The 13,833-nt window shown below is 40.1% G+C and overlaps 2 protein-coding genes across 18 annotated transcripts in view; one reads left to right on the forward strand and one right to left on the reverse strand.

Annotated features, from left to right (window-relative positions):
- LOC117601161 (cytosolic carboxypeptidase 1) overlaps window positions 1–4,531 on the forward strand; it is a 29,037-nt gene extending 24,506 nt beyond the window's left edge. For 9 of the 14 annotated variants that reach the window (XM_034317577.2, XM_034317582.2, XM_034317585.2 and 6 more), the window contains 5 exons: window positions 911–1,163; window positions 1,675–1,799; window positions 1,872–2,039; window positions 2,112–2,245; window positions 2,443–4,531. In XM_034317577.2, coding sequence (XP_034173468.2) covers window positions 911–1,163; window positions 1,675–1,799; window positions 1,872–2,039; window positions 2,112–2,223 — 658 coding nt within the window. In that variant the 3' untranslated portion in view covers window positions 2,224–2,245; window positions 2,443–4,531. Of the gene's footprint in view, window positions 1–896; window positions 1,164–1,674; window positions 1,800–1,871; window positions 2,040–2,111; window positions 2,246–2,442 lie in introns of those variants that run through there. The other 5 variants (XM_034317578.2, XM_034317583.2, XM_034317579.2 and 2 more) reach the window with 4 other exon arrangements.
- On the reverse strand, window positions 4,470–13,117 carry LOC117601173 (dicarboxylate carrier UCP2). Of its 4 annotated transcripts, none has more exons than XM_034317610.2 (7): window positions 12,974–13,117; window positions 9,916–10,062; window positions 9,520–9,846; window positions 9,203–9,324; window positions 7,466–7,575; window positions 5,987–6,199; window positions 4,470–5,876 (listed from the first exon to the last, which is right to left on the reverse strand). In XM_034317610.2, the coding sequence occupies exons 3-7, from the start codon at window positions 9,646–9,648 to the stop codon at window positions 5,497–5,499; spliced, it is 954 nt and encodes a 317-aa protein (XP_034173501.1). In that variant the 5' UTR covers window positions 9,649–9,846; window positions 9,916–10,062; window positions 12,974–13,117; the 3' UTR covers window positions 4,470–5,496. The 4 variants fall into 4 exon arrangements, with proteins under 4 accessions (XP_034173501.1, XP_034173502.1, XP_034173499.1 ...); XM_034317611.2 differs by having other exon boundaries at window positions 9,902–10,062; XM_034317608.2 differs by having other exon boundaries at window positions 9,520–10,062.
- Between the last annotated feature and the right edge of the window lie 716 nt (window positions 13,118–13,833).

Below are 13,833 nucleotides of genomic sequence, written 5' to 3' on the forward strand. Positions count from 1 at the left end.
GGCCGTTCATTATTCTTATTATTCCTCGCCATCTGTTCGACGTAAGGTATCGATCGTTACGTTGCTATCTTGGACGTGTCACGTGCCTCTGTTCTACCTTAAAGACCGGAAGCGATTACGAGGCGTCAAATTGCTAATGTTTCTGTTACGTGGCCGACGTCTCGATCGGAAAGGACGCTCGACGATTCCTGTCCAGCGTGTACCGATTGTTAATACCCCCGACGAGCGACTTTTCATTTCCGTGACCGCTATTTCGTAATTATTTTTATCCTGAGCCATTGATTCATCGATACCGGAGTCATTGTGACCATCGATCACTCGGAAATTAAATTATATATTCAAACGACCGATTTAGAGACACAGAAAGTTTGCTACGGCACGTATTGCATATCGATTTGAAACTTAAATTTTGATGAAAATTACTGTATTCAATTGATATGACATCGATGGTAGACGTACCTGTCGAAGGAACGTTTCAACGTTTCTGACAAAATCGACAGGTGTAATTAGTATTCCATGTACGGTGCATCGTACACATCTTAAAACAATGTCAAGACGATAGGTCTTGAAACGAAGCGACGCTGTTGTGTCTCGGCTATTGTCAGGGGTCCACGGTGCCCCGCCATTAGCTATGCAAGACGCGGAGGCGTCACTTCCTCCGGATCGGCTTCCGGCCGCCGGAAACGTCCTTCTAACCGCGGCTGAATCCTTAAATGAAAACCATCTCCGAGAAGGCCCTTTTCCTTCTCGGTTGCAGGCAGCGTTCGACGATACGCTTCAACGTGCAGCATCGACTCGCAAACTGACAGGAAATCCTAACCAGCCTGCTTTCTCGGAACTTCGTTTCGCATTATAGACGTTCTAATCGATTTAAAAATTCATTTTTGACTATTTAGATATTGCTTTACAGCAATCGGTACGGATTGACGAACGAAGATCTGAACAGACGATGGAGCAACCCTAACCGGACCCTCCATCCGGTCATCTACCACGCGAAGGGTCTGATGGAGTACTGCACGAGGGTGTTGCAAAGACCTCCCCATGTTTTCGTCGACTATCACGGCCATTCACGGAGGAAGAACGTGTTTCTGTTCGGTTGCTCAAGGTCGGGTTCTTGGAGCGCAGCGGACAGGGCGAAACCGGACCAGCCGGTGCAGTATTTGGTAAGGGACGAAAAACGAAAGGAAAAGTCCGAAGGGATGTTATTTTTAGATCGATCGCGGTTACATGTGACGGGAACGAGTACATCGGCTACGAACGGTAATCTAACGCGATTTATCGAAGTCAATTTACGAGCGAAGCGGTTCTCGCGATGGTAACACGCATTCGTGCAAACTTGTTCGTGCGAATAATTTACGGTGAACAGGATTGAACATCGATCCGGTGCTCCAATTTTAGATCCTTTTAACCGGGAACATAGACTAACGAAACGATCCTATTCGTCTTCGTAGCCCGCGGGGAATCGATTTTGATTTATCATTGATTACGAAATCCTTGAAATTCTACATTGATCGAGCAGCTGGTTTCTCGTAGAGCTTGTTAACAAACTGTGCATATCTGTTTTTGTAATTTCATTGATTAATCACTGGATGTTTCTTTTCGTTCGAATAATGGCTGAGAGTCTCGTTTCTCTCCTGAAGGTCTTCAGGCCCTTACAATACATCCGTGTTTCAGATGTTGCCGCATCTGATGCAAAGAATATCTCCAGCGTTCGCGTTGCCACTGTGCTCATTCAAGGTCGAGAGGAATAAGGAATCCACCGCGAGGGTAGCTATATGGAGGCAGTTAGGTGTTTACAGGTACTTTTGATCTTGCTTCGTCCACCACCGACTCGGTTTTGCGTTAACGTTTCATTTCTTCGATTTCAACAGAAGCTACACAATGGAGAGTAGCTTCTGCGGTTGCGATCAGGGTCCATTGGCCGGCTTGCATCTGGACACGAAACACCTGAAGGCCATCGGTGAAGATTTCTGTCAGGCTTTGTCGATGATGAAAAACTCGGGCATAGATTGGGATATCGACAAGTATGTTAACGAGCGGTACGATTTAATTGTTGAATGAAATTTGTTATTCGGTTAGGCAATCAAATCTTAATGATCTTCTGAATATAGGTCGATGCTGGAGGTCTGTTGCCCCCTAAAATGTGTTTTGCAGGATTCCAAAAGGATTGCAAAATGCATTCAAGATAAAGCAGCGGTGCATCATATCGCTGCTATTCCTTAGCAAACACTGAAATAGATCGAAGGCAAGATTTCTGAATCTCGTGTGTGCACATGTCACAATTAACCCAATTATTTATTCAGATCTTCTGTGGTTTTTCTTAGTCGTTGCTAACACGCTCAAAAATAATCTTGCCTGATCGTCTGTACTAACTGGAATTGAAGTGCTAACAAAATGTTGCAAATAATTGATTTCTATAGGATCAATTTATGTTTCTTATAGGATTCCTATGGGAGATGGTATTCCTGAGGAGTCAGGGTGTATGGAGGGTGACATTTCATCCAGCTGCGAATCCGACGAGTCTGATTTCGAGACTTAAGCTCATCCTGAAGTATCAGATACATCGACGATGATCTTCATTTCTTCCAGGCCTACGTTGTGCTTCCTTGCGTACATCGAAGTGGCTATGCTAGTTTTGGTTATCGAATAAATATGAACAGATACCACGGCGAACATTCTGCACACTTTGAAGAATTTTTATTTCAAACCCGTAACAAATGTCAAGCTAATTCTACGGAGAATCCTACCTACAACCGAAGCGCCGTTTTGTATATAACTTCGAAAACGTACGCGTCATCTGTCTTTTATATATTGAAACTTCCATTAAATTTGAGCATCACGGACGAGCAGGAGAGATCGTTAACATACGAACATGTATATTCCCTGTAACCGGAATTTGTGAACTTCGTTCGAGAGGAATGTTAATAATTAACAGAAATAATTCAGGCAATAAGAAGATCGCAAACTAACCAGTTTGACAAATATTCGGAACTGTTATAATCATCTGGAAAACGAAATTTTCCTTTCCCCTTTCGCTGTTTACTTTGTGCATACGGTAATTTATCAAATGTGATCATGAAGAATAAAGGCTACTGATTCAAACTGATATTCATTTTCATTTTTATCCCTATTTTCCGGGTATTCTTAAAATCTTAACGCGTTGACTACCATCGTAGTCACTTAAGATCGACGCCTAAAATTTGTAATTGAATAATTAATAATGGAAAAGAGAATGCGAGATGTTAAATTGAAAGCTTAAAATTACCTTAATAATGTATCTCACTACTGTGGCAGTCAAAGCGTTAACCATATTCGACATGGTGATTATTCGATTTCATTGTTCTACAAAGTAATTAGTGCATAGATCACTACGAAGTTTGGCAAATTCGGGTCGTTTATCGCGTTGCTCATTTTTAATATAAGCTTTACAAGCGGTACATACACTGGATCGGTGCTTACGATAAATCTAAGCCTCGTGGCGAGACACTCTTGAAGCGGCAAAATAGAAGGTGTTCGAAATGGAAACGTGTGGGTGTAAATTGAAGAAAAAAAGAATCGGGCGAAAAAGCTGAGATTAAACTATAGAATCGACGAACAAACAAGAACTTTTTCTATGGCATAAAAATGTGTAAAGTTAGTAGGCGATAGAAATATTCAGTCGATTTGTCGTGTAAATTTTTGATAAGCTTGACAAAAGATAGTTCGACCTGCGATCTATCGTCGAACACCCTAAATCGTGTCAATTTACGTTAATCAGGCAAAGCTGGTGAATTGAATTCTATGATACTCTGATGATTTGCTGGCTTTGTGCGACATAAAAAACTGTGTCATTCGAAACAGCTATCATCAAACGATTTACAAAATCGTTATAATTATATTTTTATGGAATTTTATAGAATAAAAGTTTACGACAGAGAATAATAATACTTTCTTCTTAAAATCGGATAATAAATATCATTCGCTTGGAAACTTTGTCCCTTTTCTGCAGCTTCTGTTACTCAAAGGCAGTCGAATTTCACGTAGAATTATAATGATAATCGTCTACGAGGATCGTACTAATTAGTATCCTAAAACTGGTCTAATCGATGAGCGTTTTAAAATACAATAGTATCGATCAACTAATACTGTACGGTTTACCAACTACTATTACAGCCTCCACGAATATCAGAGATATTGAAATCCCTAAAACAACATAGAAAACAAGAACATTTTTGTCGTGGATAAACTGTGGCAATGAACGTGTGTAAATTAAAAAAAAAAAAACGGTGACACAGCCCCAATTAATAAGTTAAGAATTACTCTTTAATGTGAAACGTACATCAATAGATGATAGGTAACATAGCCTTTAAAAACAGACTACGAATCGTTCTATCAGAAATTTGATAAAAATTGTGCCCTGTACAACATTAATTGACCCGAAACGAGATTGTGAACTATTCGACCGTATTTTATAAATCTAGCAGCGATTATTAAATCATTCCCATTTAACATAATTTAAAAAAAAAAGAAGATAATTATAATTATATGATAGCGAAGCGAAGGATCCTCATTAGCTCGTGGTTACAGTACGTCGAAGAATTAACCGGAGTCTAGAAAAGAAAGTCATCGCGATACGGTGTGTAGCTCTTTTCAACAAACCTTGCAAAATTCTTCAAAGAAATTTGTTGAATCTTATTGTCTGTCTGGCGTTTCGTAATGCGTACGCAATTTTAATACTAGCTATCCATAGAGGAAAATTTTCGTTCTTTCTATTGGCCTACTTAGATTACCTAAGGTTGACTTACATAGTCAAAATGTTTCTTTATGGATTATTCAGAGATTCCTATAATTGTCCCGATCGTACGTGCACTTTTGAATTGTTCATTTGATACAGGCCAATTATAATTTTTGACGGATAATTTTCTTCCGTGTTGAAGTTATCCAATGACGAACGTTAATGAACATTAATTTTTAGATATTAAGTGCACGCACGGTCACAACTATGGAAAGAAAATTAAAGATACAACGATTGATGGGAGAACTGGCTGCCGTCATTCAGAACAAAGCTATCGAAATGACAAAACTAATCAATATCATGAAGTATCGTAAATGTTAAGTCTGTTAAAATTAAAGTCTGAAGAAAAGTCCTATTTTCGTGCGAACAGTGTATACTAAGAAGCAGCATTTAACTTTCCCTATCAAACATTCTTCACCCTCTAGGCATGTATAGGCAAGAATTCTATTTATTACACACGAAGTTGAACTAACGAATCGATACAAAATAACATGCAGTAAAATTATACGAATAACGAGTTGCAGAAACGATCGATGAGACGACAAAGCAGCAGACAAAGATTCTATTCGAAACGACGAAATCTAAACAATACACGACCTAAACGTTCTCCCATCCCTAATCTACACGATCAGAGTACAGATTATGAAGCTGCAGTTGATTAAAACACGGTGTATGCATGTGTGTATATACGATCGATGAGGAGGTTCCGTGGCGAACGGTGTTTACTGATTCATGTTTTTCGCGTAGATCTTGAACTGCTCGTAGGTGATCCAGAGAACGATGTTCCAGGACACCAGCCGAGTGAAACTTGGCACGAAGCCTTTGTAAAAGGCTGCCAGACCTTCCTCCTTTATCATACGAACAGCGCATTCCTTGACGCCTTTGTATTCGCCCGGGGCGCTGTTCATGTATCGAGTCTTCACCACGTCTACAGGACTCGCGGCGAGGGTTGTGCACAGGCCAGCTGTGACAGCGGCAGACAAATGGCAAGGAATACCATCCCTGAGGTAGCCAGACTCCAGGATGAAGTCTTTGATGACGTCGTAGCAGACGATCTCTGCCACGTTCACTATGCAGTTCCTCGAGATGTTAGGAACGGTTCCTGGATAGAGAGACGATTGCTTTGAGATTCGGCTTTTAGGCACGATTCAGATCTCGAGATACCATTATTTGAATTTTTGGAGGGAAATTTGGAACGAGGATACAATCTACCTTTCCAAAGACCTCGGGTCCCTTCCTGGGTAGCGATGTTCTTGTATGCCTGCAGGGTCGAACTGTATCTCACCGTTGATCGTCCAATGCTTCCAGCCTGTAGACGAACCTTGACGACATCAGTCGGTTGAGCAAGGAGCACCGCCAAGGCGCCTGTCGTGATTCCAGCGGCAATTCGTACAGAAATATCCATCGATCCGCTCTTGTTATTACCTGTCAAGACAAAAATCTACGATGAAAACGTTGACGTTAAAGTACATCTGGCGGTATTTTTGCTTTTATTCGAAATACGTTCGGTTTTTGTCTCTTAACAAATTGAAAGTAGGATGCAGGGTGGGTCAGATCGCGCTCTGCGCGGTTTATCACGTTTATTATATCTTCTGATTACAAACAATCTTCTCTCTTAAGATCCGAAGGTTTTTCAATGAGTATCACGACATATGAGAGTACAATTTATTGGAGTGGTTATCGAGATTATCGAGACGCGTACCTGAGATCAATTGAAGTTAACGATACGAATGTTAATTCATAAGGTAATAATTTTAAATCGAGATGGGAGAATCATATGTATTTTTTACTTTGATCGCAGGTACTTTGACGTCCTCGATCTCAGCAAACATATCTATGCAAATGGTCGAAATGGAAAAGCGATCTTAAGAAGTTACAATTATATTGATCAGTTGCGAAAGGAAACGTTTATAACATGCGACATTGAAGATCAAAGACGGAACTCGAAATTCGCGGTACGATCGTTCAATACATTTCCATTTTCGCGGGTGAATCTTCAGGATTGTTATTAACAATCATTAGTTACATTCTAATAAATAACCGATTCTCGAGTCGGTGTAATAGAAAAGATCAGTCACGATTATTAAAACAGATACTTTAAAAGAGAATTCAAAGATGTACTTAAAAATCTTCTGAACGCGAAAATAAATAATAAAAATAAAATAAAAATCAAAGATACACTAAGTGACAGCAATTTATTAAGAATTATCCAATTAGCAAGGAGGAGGAACGCTGTTATCTTAACTCTTCTTTTTTCTTCTCTATCACTTCCTTTCGACGGTCGACTACCTCAACCGTGGACGACGATCGACCAAACACGGCATTACTTTTAATCAATTGAAAATAAATAAAAAATAAAAAAAATAAATAAAAAAAGGGTAAACGATGTCGAAGATGCTGAGTTCCGGATCGCGCGAAGAACAGCTCGTCAGGTTATCTTGCCAGAGCTTCCATTTATTTTTTAATTTTTTTTTTCGTCTGTTGATAAAAAGCACGCGGCAGCCGATGGTGGTTGATGATACATAATCAACCAACCAGCCGTTACTTACGCGTGTGTTTCTTACTGATTCGTGGTAACACAGATAGAGATGCACGTGTGCGAGATGGTCGCACACGCGTGTGTAGGTCTACCCGGGTTATCGTATATCGTAAGGATTACGTAATCAAAAGTTAGGAGTTTGTTGGATGTACCGTCGATGATTCCAGCGTAGCGTGACTTCACCCCGTCGTAGAGGCCCAACCGTATGCTGGCGAAACACATCTGTCTCTGGAGTCCCGCGGACAGACCTCCGTACAGGCTCCTGTAACCACCCTCGCTCAAGCTCACCGCCCTCACAATTTACCCTCAAACGCAACCCAGGGTAATATTTCTTTTTTTTACATTTCTTTTCAACTTGTTTTTCTATCTCTCTTTTTTTCTCTTTTTCTCTCTCTCTCTCTCTTTAATTTACTCCCCTTCGTTTAAATTGACTTTACAATACGCTCGAAAATTAGTCTCTCCCTCATTCTCTCTCTTTCTTTTTCTCTTTCTCTCTCCCATTTTTTCCTCCAGTTAACCCTTGCATGGGCAAACAGGCATCGAATCCCCATTCTATGTTTTCAAAATAAATCTGAATAGACGAGCACCTAGTTGCCCATTCAAGATTCTATCGTTACATAAGACCTTTAACCATCTCATTGCCGGAGATTTCAATGGGCGTCGAAGGCAATGAAAGGGTTTAGAGTCTGAGATTGGCACACGAAGGGAAGCCAATAAAGCGTACGAAACATTGGAGGAGCACGAGAGAAAAGAGAACGGTTCGAGAGTGAAATTAAAATTGAATAAATACCGGGAGAGAGCTTGCACCGAGAGAGCTGGACACGGTTATGATATAACGTGCTCGCGATGGAAACGTGAACCAAAATAGGCACTGTTTCGTTAAAAATCGTTAAAGAAAAGAGATTTTAACCGAGCAAAAGACAAAATAAACGGAAGCAGAGATAATAGGAAAAGAATTCGAAAGAAATCGATAAAGGAGATTAGTACTACGAGGTGCTTTCCTTCGTACAGTTAATATTTCGAGGAAAAATTTAAATTATACTGTCGGCACTTTCAAGGACATAGATAACCGAGCAGTCATATTTTATGGTTATCGGAATGAAGAAATTAGGAACGCACCTCGCACATTCGAGAGAGAAAACAAATAATAAGACAGATAGAGAGGTGAATGCCATAGACGTATTCGTTTATCGATCAAGTGGTTATTAAGTAGACGACAGTAATTGACCACGTGCGAGACAGTTGCGCAATTGTCCGTGGATTCAATGAACAGTCGATGGCACTCAACGCGAAAATTGAACCGAAGCTGTATAAGAAAGAAAGAAAAAAAAAAATAGGAGGTAACCCAATTAGCATTGTAAACGAGTAACGGTAATTGAAATAAAATGCCAGTGCGTCAACGGTTTATCAAACTTGTATATCGCGATTTCTTTATTGCGATTACGCTATCTCGATCTCTGTCCGTCTCTGTCGATGATCGATTAAATATTAATCGTTTTCTTTTGGTACTTTTTATTGCATGCATATCAAGCCGAGTAACAGCGCAATTAGAATACGACAGGGACGGAGACATCGATCGACCCATTAGCTAGCAAACAATGGAATTGGAAGAGCAATCGAATCACGAAGCAGAGAACTGGAGAACCGAGCCACGGAATACCAAGAGAAGCTACTTCGAAGTGAATTAAAAACTCGTTAATTCGAGAAACAACCCTACGATCAGCCAGTACGGAATTTAAAAGTGAACCATCGAACATTAATCATTGATTCGGATCGTAAGGATCGTACACGCGTACGATACCCCGTATGTACAATTGTATCGCATAATTTTATATTTACCTACCCCTTTGCTCGTCTTAAATTTACGGATAGGATCGTGAATAACGTACCTTGGTCCTTCGACTCTGATGATGTTCCCTACTGTCCTCCATAATCCTGGCTGCGTGTTTCGAATCGCTAACAAGGAGCCGTCCGTTGCCGCCAACTGAATTGGACGACTTTCTCCAGCGATCTAAAAATCCGTTAGAAAATGATAAATTTAATGAAATATCGAAAAGTATTATTTCGGATTACTTTCGAAGTAGTCCGTGGCTCGACTGCCTATCTGCAAGAACAAAACTGCTCAAACGTTTTAAACATTGAATCTAACATGTTAAACGTTCATTATACTAGGATAAAATGATGAATTAGATTACGGTAGACTTACCTGCATTCTGACTTTGGCGGTGTCCAATGGGAACGTCGCTAGATCAGCGATGCAGGCTGCTGTGCCTGCAGCGAAGATCCTCATCCACCAAGGGAAATCGTTCGACGCTTCTTGCTTCACTGTACTCATTTTCGTATCTTTTTCTCTCTGTTTCTCTGGCTTATCCAGTGTTGTGGGGCGATTTTTGATATCACCGGTGCGGTCTAGGTGCGTCTGGTGTGCGTCGGATGTATCGGGAAGGTGGGTATAGTGCAATCTTTTCGAGCTCTCTGGACTCCTTTTAAATCCCCGCGTGACTGTTCGATCCTTCGAGCTTGCTCGGCTTATCTGAGCGAGACCCTTTGTTAGAAAAGCGATATGTACACTATATACAGAGTCCTACCAGAGGACAGGAACCTTTAAATGTTCATTTAGCAGACGGCTGGTTTAGAGGTAGAGCTTATTAGGTTCCCTGAAGTGATCAGGATACGCATGCAGTCCCCTTGACCGCGAGCACTCGTGTTTGATGTCTTGATTGTGAAGTACTTTATACATACTATTCTTCTGTAACAAAAAAAGAACACGAACATCGTTAAAAAATGCGACCGTCAGTCCAACGGACCATTATTCATCACGTGCACTCTGGTAATTAAGGTCCCTCTAGTTTCAAGAAAATTAGAGGATAGTATTATACAGGTATTTCACCGTTTTCATGATACGAACATAAAGGGTTATCGTTGAACACGACGCGGACGCGCGTGTTTCTGCTATAATAACGTCAAATTGTTTTGTCTGGAATTGTTGTTATCGCGACACGTGCATCATAATCGGCACGTGCAACTCTTTAAATTGTTCCCACGCTCAATCTTTATGTAACTGTCACCGATACTCTGCTCCCTCTGATAGCGTTTTTTGCACTGTGAACGCGTGAGCTGTCGAGTTAGATCCGATGAAATAGAATGGAAATAGAACAGAGAGAAAAGTATTGGAGGGCAGCCAGTAAGCAGATGCTCGCGCTCGGCAAACGTCAGCTGATTCAATATGCTCATTGTTTAATTTCGCTTAATTTCGTTTAAATTAACGAGGTAGACAAAACAAAAATTTAATGAAGAGAAGTGTATCATATCTATCAATGTCCATCATTAAAGTGATTTCCATGTATTTTGAATCTCCCTGTATAGATCAGGGTAAAGTTCAAGGATTGCAAGGAAGTTGACTGACTCGACTGACAGAAGTTTCAAAATAACTTTTCCTCATCTTTCGCAAAAACATTTCTCAGACACAAATGTTACTGTTTTTATTGATATTTTTCGTTTTCCTCGCGAGCTGAAGATTTTATCTGATCTCGTTCGCAAAGTCTGAGCGGGTTATATATATATAACGAGTTATTGCGGCCGTGAGGCTATTTCGGTTAAAAGTTTCAGGTAGGCGATTCTTCGACGGAGCCAAACTAGAAAGATCTCTTGTTCTTTCATTTTTCGTCCGTGGTCCGAGGATACCACGTGGCCTGGTTACGCGATCTTCGACCAGTAAAAAGAATACCGTTTGCTAAGCAGACTCGAACAAAGTCCGACGCGATTTTGTGCGAACTCAGTTCCGCTTGCTTTTTGATTAATCGTGATGAAACGAGTTTCGATTTCAGGCCGGGATTAGGCCATGGAGGGGCACGATATCGTACGATTTCGTTTCCCATCGATGACAGTGATGCATCGTTTTGTGAGAATTATTTGAAAATTTTGAAATTCAAATGAAACGAAAAACAGGCGATAAATGAAAATATTTTTGAAGTGTCTGTCATAAAATAAATGATTTTCATAACTACTCAAATGATAGACTATATCGATAACGTCTGTGTATGTTGAGAACCGCTTGTCGTAACCTTCGGCATGTGATTTCCATGAAAAAAATTTGATTCTATCCACACTCCCGTCGGGGAATTCGCCATTAGGAATGCGTAGCGTTGGTATAGAAAGACCATGGAACCATCTTGCAAATAATACGATCGATCAGAAGGGTCAGCCATGCGCCTGCACCCTTCCCTGCATTCATCGCTATTATTTGCACACTGCACAATTCTCTTTTTACCACAAACAAGATACATGTAAGAACGTTACGATTAAAAATAAAAATGAAAAAGTTATTTCTAAACCATCTATTCTCGTTCTCGAACGGTTAATTAAACAAAGCGTTCGTATTTTGAAAATATTTCTTTACGTTATTTTATGTTGGTCATTCGAAGAAAGAACCGCGAATATAAACAAAATAACTCGATGAATGCCCGACATCTTTTCTAACGATCTCGACGAACCTTGAACGAACAGTTGTGCAATATCCTTGCGCACCAGGATACAGGATACGGTTGGAAAGGTGCGGGTATATTGATTATCCTCGACGCGAACGCGACACAGAAATCATGGACGCACGGCGAACAGAACATAATCGTATTGTTCTAATATTTTCAAATGCATTCAGAATGTTTTTTGTTCCATTTTAAACGCGAGAACAAAGGCGAGTTGATTGATCCGTTGCTGTTTATTGGCCATTTTGCTTCGGCCTCGAGTATACGCCCTCGAAAAATGGACGCTTGAATGGACGCAGGAAGAATACCGAATGCTAAAAGTATAATATTATAGAAAATTGAAGAAATAGAAAACGAGTCCTCGGTGAAAGTGGTAATCACGATGTTTGGTTTCTTTTTTAGAATTTTAGATGACACTTTAACTGCCACAATGAAAACGGTCGTACGTAGTCAGACACGCTATTGGGGACGAATAAATGAATTATTCATGGCAATTCCACGAATTTTCTGTGGTTTATTGAACAGAGTTTGATAAATCGATATAGCTGGCTTTGACCATTCGCGCATATGCATTGCAGCCACAGAATGCGGACGCAGGAAATCGAATATCAATTTTGACGACACGTCGAAATTTTTATTTGCACGATACGTTTGAATGATAAAAGGTATATGTAAACATCATTGACACAATTATTCTTTGAATCACGACTGTTGCATTCGATGGAACGTTCTATGATTGCAACTGCAGTTTGCACAATTCGCTTAGGGAAAGTAAGCGCCTTTAATGGTCGCGCGTCAAAGACGTTGACAGTCATTGATTTCTGTCCTATTACTGTGAAATATTCAAAAATGACGAAAGGTGACACAGGGACGTCAATATTTTCGACTAGGTCGCGTCGACAGCAGTAATTTAAATATAAAAAGGGGACTATAAGACGTTATATTTAGATCACAGAAATTTTAGTACGATTCAGAAGTATTCACAAGAAGGATATTGAAAACAAAGAAGGATTGAGAACGAAACACCTGTAATGCTAAATTAGGATGCAAAATTCAAAATTAAAAATGAAAATTAAAGATCAAAAGGGAACAAAATTGTTAATAATACTGAAACGATGGTATATAATGAGAAAAAATGATAAAAAAATAATTTCAAGTCGAATGTATCGTACTTACCAAGTGTACAGTGAGTGAATAACAACACAACTGGAACAGGTTACTGTGAAAGCACCGTTTATACCGGCTCGCCAACCAATGGCGAACGTCCACAGTTGAATTCTGCCTATCAGCTGCCGTCTGTGACGTCAGTTTTAACCAAAGAAAGCTCAGCTTGCGGGCGGATCGATAACTTCCAGGAACGTGGTGGTATAATGCTCCTTTAGCTGCATACATGCACTATAACTATATGGATATGCATTTGGAGGGTGCAGGCGCATAACGCACTCTACTTTTGCCAAGCGACGCTGGCATGTAGCAAAATACAGCGATGAACCATCATTGGAAATTACCATAGCTCATCGTGGAAATTTATTTTGTCGCATATACTGCAACCTTTTACACCTACGAGTTCGCGATGGAGCTAACAATACTTTTCTACACGTGCTACTTTGAAAAGAATACATTCGCGTATGACTGATAGATCCTGATGGATGTTTGATCAAAAATTTGCTCGTTACACGAGTCGAGATTTTTCATTAGAAACTCTATTTACATTTTGCTATGTGCCAGATGGAATTCAGATTGTGCTGATAAGAATGTAGTTAGACATTCATTGAAATTAATCGGGAGATTGCGATCAAGGTCTTTGGCTTTTCCAAGACACTTCAGAACTAGACACGAGTACAAATGTTCAGAGAGGCTGGGCCTATCTTATCGTTTTGACAACGATGATATAATATTTACAGTAACATCGTGTTCACGCGTGTCTTTCGTTAACTTTCGATACATGCGATTTGATACGTTTGACAAAACGTGCCTATCATTCGAGTCGTTCAATCGATTGAAAATGCATAAGAAAATGAAAACGAGTTGTCTAA

Source organism: Osmia lignaria, chromosome 16 (genome assembly GCF_051020975.1).
Source record: "Osmia lignaria lignaria isolate PbOS001 chromosome 16, iyOsmLign1, whole genome shotgun sequence".
NCBI lineage: Eukaryota > Metazoa > Arthropoda > Insecta > Hymenoptera > Megachilidae > Osmia > Osmia lignaria.

Excerpts from the sequence above, each read along its gene's own strand:
- LOC117601173 (XM_034317610.2), bottom strand. The coding sequence starts at position 9,648 with ATGAGTACAGTGAAGCAAGAAGCGTCGAACGATTTCCCTTGGTGGATG. Across the intron at positions 7,576-9,202 it reads ATCAGAGTCGAAGGACCAAG|GAGCCTGTACGGAGGTCTGT; the intron begins GTACGTTATTCA and ends GGGTGGTTACAG. Across the intron at positions 5,877-5,986 it reads GACCCGAGGTCTTTGGAAAG|GAACCGTTCCTAACATCTCG; the intron begins GTAGATTGTATC and ends CTCTCTATCCAG.